This window comes from Prunus avium, chromosome 4 (genome assembly GCF_965620075.1).
Source record: "Prunus avium chromosome 4, drPruAviu1.hap1.1, whole genome shotgun sequence".
NCBI classification, from domain to species: Eukaryota; Viridiplantae; Streptophyta; class Magnoliopsida; order Rosales; family Rosaceae; genus Prunus; species Prunus avium.
This window is the reverse complement of record NC_142287.1, coordinates 14304796-14315253: the sequence shown is the minus strand read 5'-3', so window position 1 is coordinate 14315253 and position 10458 is coordinate 14304796. Positions and strand designations below refer to the sequence as shown.

The window sequence follows — 10458 nt, the reverse complement described above, 5'->3', positions numbered from 1 at the left end:
AATATACGCTAGGTGCGTGCCTACAAAATTCTTAACCAACAATAAATTTACCTATCTTTTCAAGTAAACTATTTTTTAGCAACCTATAATGTCTGCAAGCGTTGTTTGCACTTTTATGAACCTTGACAGTACGAGGAAAACTTTATGAATGAACTAAGAAGGCGTCATGAATAATAATTCTACTGCACTGCGAACTTTATTATACCAACATGCATATATTCCTCATTCATCAAATAGGTTAAAAACCTAAATGTATGTATGAACCATGAAAACTCCCAGACAAACATTCTAATAACCAAAATAAAAGCTTAAGGAAAAAGAAATGCAGACTAATAATCAAAGAAGTTGCAAGCATGTAGCGCTATTTGATGCAACTTTGCATCAAACTTGGCTTGCAGTAAGCGAAAAGTAGATTCAGCAACTCTGATTTTTCTCCACTTGTTCTCCAAGCTCCCTAATTTGTCTTGACTAAACCACCTCAAATCTAAACCACGACTTGTTAAATACTTATCAAAAGCTTCCATAACAAGATTATCGTCAAACAATACTTCCTTCTCCTGCAAGTTATCATCATCAACAACATCCGTTGCCTTTTTCTGAGCATCAGCACCTTCTTCAACTATACCATCATTAATATCAGCTTTGGTATTATTATTATTATTAGTGGTAGACCTAATACTCCCCCATGCTTGTTTTGATAGTTCAAACAATTTCTGCTCATGAGGCTTTGAGAAGACAGGATCCTCCCCATTTGGGCCGCGGTTCGCTTCGTTATTACGATATTTCTTCTTCAATCGACACACTTTATCAGCTATTTGACCTGTTGACACGTCCGCTTCGATGTACTTGTTGATCCAATTGTAGAACTTTTTTCCATCAAATGTTGTGAACTTTTTAAGAAATGAGATTATACCTTTCACCATAACAAGCTCATCCCTTTCGCTCCATACTCTCGCATTAGCAGCAGCAGAAGAAGACGACCTCGACTTGTTCTTCTTCTTCTTCATCATCTCCTTGTCCTTGTCCTTAGCATTATCACCACCAGTTTGGAGATTTGTTTCATTTTCTGCCTTCTTCCTCTTCTTGTTGGAGGCATCTCCGCCCTTTTCCTCTGGCTTCTCCCGGGGCCGTTTCTCATTGGATTTGTTCTTGGATTTTGCCTCAACATTGGTATTGGTTTTGGTTTTGGACTTGGTCTTGTTCTTTTTGGCAGAATCAGCCTCTGAATCGGGCTCCGATTCGCATCTGTATTCGGTGTCGGATCCAACCAAGGTAGGCGACTCTTGTGAATCAGGTGCAACTAGTTGTTCATCCTCCAGTTCATCGTCGTATGAATCAGATGGGTGGTCTTCATCAAAAGACGAAGAGGAAGAGTAAGAGGAAAAGTCGTAGGATGATGAGGATGACTGACTGACAGCCATGGACACAAACACTAGTGTTTGCTTACAGCTTCACAAAATTAAGTTTTGTCTTGGCTTACGCCTGTTTACTTTACAGATTAAGTATTTATATAATTAGCCTTCTTTGAATACGGAGGAGGGAAATCAATAAAAAAGAAGGCGCCAAAATTTTGCGATCTTTGGTTTTCCATTCCTCGATATATCTCTAATCAATTTAGATAAAGAATTAACCAAAATTCAAATAAAGTAAAATGGATGAAATTTCACCCTAAAATTGTTTATTTCCAATTCCAAATTCCCTCCAAAGGTTTCCCGACAGTTTTCTAGAGTTTATTTTAGGGCGAGTGATTGATTTTTTTTGGGAACTTGAGAGAATTATTCAACGGCTTTTTAATAGGTTTTAGAAGCAGCAGGTTTACATGACAAAAAGAAACAATGCTTTCTAATGTATTTTGTAATCTAGCTTCCCCACTTTCTTATCCTACTTTTTCAACACACATAACTCAATATTGTCATCTAAATAGAACCATCCATGACGGGCAGCCGGCTCTAGGCTTGGGCATCTAGGGCGACAGCCTAGGGCTTTGGATTAAGATATATATATATATATATTCAGGCCCATATTACAAGTAATTTCTTCAATTCTGAAGAGTCCAGGAAAGAAAACCAAGAGAATAAAAGTTAACATAGGAATTCCCGACAATATTAATACTAAGGGGTGTTTGGTTTCGTGGGAAATGGGAAATTACATGATTTCCCAAGTTTGGTCCAAGCATGAAAAATGATTTTCCGGGTATATGGGAAAATGAAACCGGCCACCCCCTTGTTATGATCTTAACTGTTGAAGATAAGTTTTCTTAATTTTTCTAAGATGTGTTGAAGTATTTGGCTCTCTCTCTTCTTGTACAATTTCTTTAATATACGAGAGAAAAAATAAAATCAAGAGATTACATATATTGAAGTGAGATAGAAGAAAATAAGTAGAAAAAATAATAATAGAAAAAAGAGATGGCAGGGTTCTCAATGTTTTTGCCATTGGGAGAAAGAAAGTCAAGTTTTAACCTGGAGAAAGCAGTGTGCAACCATGGCTTCTTCATGATGGCTCCAAACCGTTGGATTCCATCTTCAAAAACACTCCAACGTCCACTGAGACTTGCAGACTCAACTACTTGTGTCACCGTTTCGATCTTACATCCGCCTAATCGGACCTCTCTCCTTGTTCGAGTTCATGACGTTCAAAACATCTCATATACAGATCAACGTGCTATACTGGTATGTTTTTATCTTATCTATAATTGGATTTGGATCCTTAAGTAAGCATGCATATGTATGTACTTATATATATTTTCGGTTATTGTTGTAATTCTTAGAACCAAGTGGCTCGAATGCTAAGGATATCGGAGAGAGATGAAATGGCCGTGACGGAATATCAGAAAGTGCATCCAGAAGCGAAAGCGAAAGGCTTCGGTCGAGTTTTCCGGTCGCCTACTCTCTTTGAAGACCTTGTCAAGTGTCTTCTTCTTTGTAATTGCACGTAAGTACGTATAATACTACACTTGTTTCTTATTTACATGCACGTGTACGTATAACAAATGAGATTTTGACACTTGACAGGTGGTCGAATACTTTGAAAATGGCTCGAGCTCTTTGTGAGCTTCAATTTGAGCTAAGTAATAATAAACCTTCAGCAAGGTCCGGACCATGCAAAGTTATAAATCAAATGGATGGTGGAATTTTAGGCAATTTTCCAACTTCAAAAGAACTCGCTGGCTTTGATGAGAATACTTTAATCAACGACCATAAAGTTCTTGGGTACAGAGCAAAACTCATTCTAAAACTTGCTAGAGATGTGGAGCGTGGGACGATAAGACTTCATGAGTTTGAGAAAGCCCTCGAAGACACGTCGTTTAACCAGGATCAAGTGTTTCGGCGACTCATGAAAATCAAAGGGTTTGGTTCATATGCATGTGCCAATGCCATGATGTGCATTGGATATTATCAGCACGTTCCACTCGATACTGAAACTATAAGACACTTACAAGAGGCCAGTTCAACAAAACATACTCTTTACTCTTTTATTTATTAATTTCTAACACAATTATTCTTTTAAACTTGGAAAAATCTTTTTTTTTTTCTTTTCAGGTTCATGGGAGGAAGAACTGCGACAAAAAGACCGCCAATAATTATGTGGCAGAAATTTATGACAAATATGCACCATATCAGTGCTTGGCATACTGGTATGCATATGCTTTTAGATATATGCTAGCTCTTGTAGACTGTCTCACTAACATAACATAAGATTAATTTTTATGTTGTCGGAATGTGAATCTGATTCAACTTAGATTGGTGATCGGATTCACAATCTAACAACTTAGACCTTCGTCTATCAATAAAAATTTAAACATTTCGTACATATATATGTAATTTATTTGTAAATGCCTTTCATAGATTACTAGCGAACAAGTTTCAACTTGCACTCAATCGGTTGTTTTTTAGGTCGGAGCTCTTGGATTTCTACGAAAACAAATTTGGGAAGCTAAGTGAATTACCCAGCTCTAGCTATGAAACAGTGAGTGGCAGCAGGGACGGAGCCATTTACAAGTCTGCAGTGACCTTGACACCCTCTCTCCTTTCACAACTCTCTGAACATGACAAGCTATACAATAATGTTAGGGACACCAATTATTATACCAACTTATGTGACATATGACATGACAATCCATGCCACTGACTCACTTGCCACAACATCTTTTTTTAACTTGCTTAATTTTCTATTTTATCTTTTTTTAAAATAATTTATTTATAATTTATTTATAATTTTAGTATTTGAATCTCCATAGCATAGATAGCTGCAGCGACACAGCTTAGTGCAGTAACCACCACAATATACTGCCATCACCAGCCACTCCCTACCATCAATCTTGAGACCAACTCATCGGCCCATCATAATTTGTTTATGGGCTATTTGAATCTTATTAAAGCTCTTGATTGAATCAATTGGAATTAACAATTAAACCCTCGAGATTTCATTGTGAGATATGAGGTTTCCGTTGATGATCAACAATTTTTTTTTGGAGGAACTTTCAGTCACCAAAAGCACCCCTTTTGAACCCACGAAGAATTGAAACTAATTTAACATTTGGGGCAAAATAAAATGATTAATCCCACAAGCTAATGATACACGACAATCACAATTTGTTCTTAAGTTTGTGACTTGATTGTGTTTTTACTATTTGTTTTGTTTTTTAAAAAATACCTTTTTATTTGGCTTTGGAAGCACACAAATAAACAAAACTTGTCATTATCGTGATTTTTTACTATAATATTCCGGGATATTTGTAGAAATGTCACCTGAATTTATACATCAGTTTCAATTTGTCACCTTAAAGAAAAATTTAAGCAAAATGTCACCTTCAGTTTTCAAAATTCATGATTTGTCACCTGACTTTAACATCATCCAATTTTTCATCCATTTTGAAGGGTATTTTAGTATTTCCAATATGCAAATGTATGTTTTTTTTTTTCCTTGCAATTTGCAAATTAATGTGCCAAATATATGCGTGATTTAATTACAACCTTTTTGGCTTTCAAATTCTAAAGATCTTTTGCTGTTTTGTTAATTTCATAATCAACAGTTACCTTTTCCGTGGGTGCACTAGCTTGACCGCCACCACCTAACCTTGCCCTACCGGTTGCTTGAAATCAAAGTATGTAACATGCAAGTCGGGCTCGTTTGGTACACCGTGCAAGCTTGGATTGGCTTGGCTAAAATTTTATCTCATATTTGTTTCACCCGGTTCTAATTTTAAGTGAGATTAATTAATACTAGGCCCACCAAAAACACCTTCTTAGGTGTTCTTAGCTAAATCCGTCTGGAGAGGAGGGACTAACAATCCCTACCCAAGCAACGAGCAACCACGCCCAATCGCTCCACAACCACCGACCCACCAAACGACAGCCACAACCACCAGACACGACCACCAGCCACGATCACCAGCCATAGCCACCAGCCACAGCCACAGCCACCCAAGAAGGAGAAGACATAATTGAAGAGGAAGAGGAGAGAACAGAAAATTTTCGAAAAACAAAACAGAGAAGAGGAGAGAAAATGTAGAAGAAGAGATGAGAGGAATTTTTTGAAAAAAAGCAGAGAAGAGGAAAGAAAATGGAGAAGAGATGAGAGGAATTTTTTGAAAAAAAGCAAAGAAGAGGAAAGAAAATGGAGAAGAAGAGGAGAGAAAATTTTAGAAAAAAAACAGAGAAGAGGAGAGAAAATTTTAGAAAAAAAACAGAGAAGAGGAGATAAAATTTTAGCAAAAAAGAAAGAAAAGAAAAGTAGACAGAAGAAGAGGAGAGAAAATGGAGAAGAAGAAGATGAAAGAGATGTAGAAGGGAAGAAGAAGAAAGAGCAGCAGAGAGGTTCGTCCAAAAAAGAAAAAAAGAGATGCAGAGAGGAAGAAAGAGATGGAGAGAGAAGAAAAGTAAAACATATTTAAAAAAACCTTACTTTTCAACACAAAAAAAAAGTAGTCCTAGTCCAATCAAACATACACCAAACGCTGTACAAGTGTTATCCAGCTTATGTCAAGCCAAGCCAATCCAAGACAGTATCAATATTTAATCCAGTCCATGACAGTCCCCCATACCAAACGAGCCTTAAATGGAAAGGACACACTCTCAGTCTCAGTCCAGGCTGCAATTGTTGCAACCTTCTGCTAAGCCCAAAGCATATAACATGCTCCCTTAACCTCGCCAACGGGACAGGGGTCCACTGCGATAGGAAATGAAGGGCATGACGTTGTTGTTTTGTCGTCCATGCTTCCAGTTTCTAAAAATAAAATTGACTAAGAAATAGAAAATATAATGTAACACAAAATCAAGTGAGGTTAATAATAAATCTCTATTACTTGTACTGTGGCTAAAGAATATTTATTACTAATATATAAGCTTAATGACGTGTTTATTAATCCGTAATCCGAACCAAAATAAGAAGAAAAAAAATTACATGTTTTTAACATTTTTAAGGTACGTTTTATTTTTTCAAAGTAAAAGTAAATGTTTTGAAGAATCAATGTCAACTTACCAGTTACGAAGAGAGAGAAAGAGGTTGTAGTTTTTATGATTGAGTTTGACAAAGCTGTTGGAGAGGATTTTGATGATGTGGCTCACCTATTTTAACATTCCAAAATTGTTAAAGAGGCAGTGCATATGCTATAGAAAACGTGGCATCCTATGAACCTATGAGCTTGGATCGAACCAATGCATGGCTGATCATGCAGAACTAGAGGCTTAAAAAAGAAAACCTCTCTTCAATTAGCTAAGGCGTCTTCAGCATGAGTTAACCACCAACATAACAATTCATTATAAAAAAAAGAAACAAAGTTCAAAAAGGAAATGGAAAAGAAAATCCAAAACCCTACCATGTTTGTTTTGGTAGGTCGACTTGATTCTTTTTGCTTATGTATGTGTTAGATAAAAAATGTAATAACGTAATTAAAAATTCACCCAACATAATCTCACTCTTATTTACCAATAAGAGTTTTTGTTATTAATTGAGTACGACCCATTCAAGATGAAAATATCTCTTAATTATAATCTCTTTGAAAAAAAGATTATAATTAAAGGTCTGTTATAAATCCATACGTTATGGGTTTATAGGTTATGGATGCCCACAATAATATCCATCATTATATACATGTAACCTACCAATGTATTTGTACTCTACCAACCAATGTATTTGTACTCTATCAATTATGGGTGGTAGGTGATTCAGGTATCTCTGCTCCTATAAATAGTGGCACCAAATATGAATGAAAGACAAGTTGATTTGAGCAAATTATACTGTCTCTTTCTTCCTCTTATTTTCTCCCTACATATTCTCTAGTTTTATAACACGTTATCAGCACGAAAGCTCTTGGTAATGTTCTTCTCTATAGCTTAGTTAATCCATATATATATATATATATTTTTTCTTTTATATACAAAACTCGATGATGGCTATTTCTTTTGTGAAATCATGTTTTTGACATGATTTAAATTGCCGAGAGTATCCCCCAATGAATGCATGAACATGTAGTTTTTGTTGTTGTTGTTGTTATTGTTATATGACCACTATTCATTGAAAACTTGTTGACATGCATGTTGTAGCTAATAACACGAGTAGTATGCAATTATCATTATTATTATTATTATTATTCTTTCTTTCTGTTCTCCTTTTAAGTTTTTAATTTATCTTATTTAAACACAATATATTATGATGAGTTTTTTTATTAACAAGAGATCAGGACCTGAAGTTCCTCGATCCTCATAATGGATAAGGACCTGAAGTTCCTTTATCAAATCAGAACCTAAGTTTCTGTGATTCAAAATAATTGAAGGCATGAAGTTCCTCAATCTAAATTGTCTAAACATCCCAAACCAGAAGTTTTGGTGATTATATTTATGTTTACTATATCAACAATTTTTCTTGAGCTCTAATACATTCCATTTTCTTTTATATAGAAAATGTCGAACTTGGCAAAGCTCGAATTTGTTGCACTTGACATCTCCGGAAAGAACTACCTTTCATGGATCAATGATGCTGAGGTTCATCTTGAGGCTATGAACCTAGGGGAAACCATTAAGGAAGGCAATGAGGCATCCTCTGTGGATCGAGCGAAAGCCATGATTTTTCTCAGACGCCACATACATGAAGGCTTGAAGTGTGAATACCTTACTGTCAAGGATCCGTTGGCCCTTTGGGGAAATCTCAAGGAAAGATATGACCATCAGAGGACAGTTATTCTTCCTAAGGCTCGCCATGATTGGATGCACTTGCGTCTACAAGATTTCAAATCAGTGGCTGACTATAATTCTGCTCTGTTCAGAATTAGCTCTAAGTTACGACTTTGTGGAGAAAATATAACTGATGCAGACCTATTGGAGGCATGAAATGTGGTGAAAGTTTTCTCCAATAGGTCTGCATCAGTTATATTTTCTCCACAAAGTCGTAACTTAGAGCTAATTCTGAACAGAGCAGAATTATAGTCAGCCACTGATTTGAAATCTTGTAGACGCAAGTGCATCCAATCATGGTGAGCCTTAGGAAGAATAACTGTCCTCTGATGGTCATATCTTTCCTTGAGATTTCCCCAAAGGGCCAACGGATCCTTGACAGTAAGGTATTCACACTTCAAGCCTTCATGTATGTGGCGTCTGAGAAAAATCATGGCTTTCGCTCGATCCACAGAGGATGCCTCATTGCCTTCCTTAATGGTTTCCCCTAGGTTCATAGCCTCAAGATGAACCTCAGCATCATTGATCCATGAAAGGTAGTTCTTTCCGGAGATGTCAAGTGCAACAAATTCGAGCTTTGCCAAGTTCAACATTTTCTATATAAAAGAAAATGGAATGTATTAGAGCTCAAGAAAAATTGTTGATATAGTAAACATAAATATAATCACCAAAACTTCTGGTTTGGGATGTTTAGACAATTTAGATTGAGGAACTTCATACCTTCAATTATTTTGAATCACAGAAACTTAGGTTCTGATTTGATAAAGGAACTTCAGGTCCTTATCCATTATGAGGATCGAGGAACTTCAGGTCCAGATCTCTTGTTAATAAAAAAACTCATCATAATATATTGTGTTTAAATAAGATAAATTAAAAACTTAAAAGGAGAACAGAAAGAAAGAATAATAATAATAATAATAATGATAATTGCATACTACTCGTGTTATTAGCTACAACATGCATGTCAACAAGTTTTCAATGAATAGTGGTCATATAACAATAACAACAACAACAACAAAAACTACATGTTCATGCATTCATTGGGGGATACTCTCGGCAATTTAAATCATGTCAAAAACATGATTTCACAAAAAAAATAGCCATCATCGAGTTTTGTATATAAAAGAAAAAATATATATATATATATATATGGATTAACTAAGCTATAGAGAAGAACATTACCAAGAGCTTTCGTGCTGATAACGTGTTATAAAACTAGAGAATATGTAGGGAGAAATAAGAGGAAGAAAGAGACAGTATAATTTGCTCAAATCAACTTGTCTTTCATTCATATTTGGTGCCACTATTTATAGGAGCAGAGATACCTGAATCACCTACCACCCATAATTGATAGGTTACAAATACATTGGTTGGTAGAGTACAAATACATTGGTTGGTAGAGTACAAATACATTGTTGAATTTTTTTTTATTTTTTATTTTTCCTCGCTTTATGTTGTTTGAGCGCGTTTGAGCTGATTTTAATTCCTGTTTTTCCCCATTTCACATGTTAGTTTGGATCTTTTCCATTGAATAAAATCGAATAAAAGACTTCATTTGAATAACATTTTTTTTTTCCTGTTTTATTTATTATTTATTTATTTTTCTTCGAACAACATTTTAATACATATATATTTTCTTATAAATTTGAAGGCATGGAAAACAATCATGGATCCCCTCGTCTTGGGAGAATTGACGAAGATATTTGTCTTGCGGATAGTGCAACTACGCACACAATTCTTCGAGATAAAAAAATATTTTCACAATTTACATTTATCAAAAGCAAAGGTAACTACCATACTAGGTTCTGCAAACCTAATTGACGGCTCTGGAAGAGCTCAATTTTTGTTACCCAATGGGACTCAATTCTCCATTGATAATGCTTTGTACTCTTTGAGATCGAAAAGAAATTTACTCAGCTTTAAAGACATTCGAATGAACGGGTACCATATTGAAACTAGAAATGATAATAATGTGGAGTATCTTTGCATTACCACCAATATCAACAGCCAGAGGCGTATATTGGAAACACTTCCTGCTTTCTCTTCTGGGTTGTATTATACAACCATCAAAGCAGCTGAAGTCCATGCTATCATGAATCAGAATTTCATTGACCCAACGACCTTCATGCTTTGGCATGATCGCCTTGGGCATCCTGGATCCACAATGATGCGTAGGATTATTTCAAATTCAAATGGACATCCTTTAAAGCCTTACCATAGTACTTTGTCCATTGACCAGTCTTGCAAAGCTTGCTCTCAAGGGAAATTGATCATTAGACCTTCT

General features: G+C 35.7%; 1 protein-coding gene across 1 annotated transcript; it reads right to left on the bottom strand.

Moving 5' to 3' along the window:
• Positions 1-329: 329 nt before the first annotated feature.
• On the bottom strand, positions 330-1421 carry LOC110750152 (GLABROUS1 enhancer-binding protein-like 2). Its single transcript, XM_021950426.2, has one exon. The coding sequence runs from the start codon at positions 1419-1421 to the stop codon at positions 330-332; it is 1092 nt and encodes a 363-aa protein (XP_021806118.2).
• Between the last annotated feature and the right edge of the window lie 9037 nt (positions 1422-10458).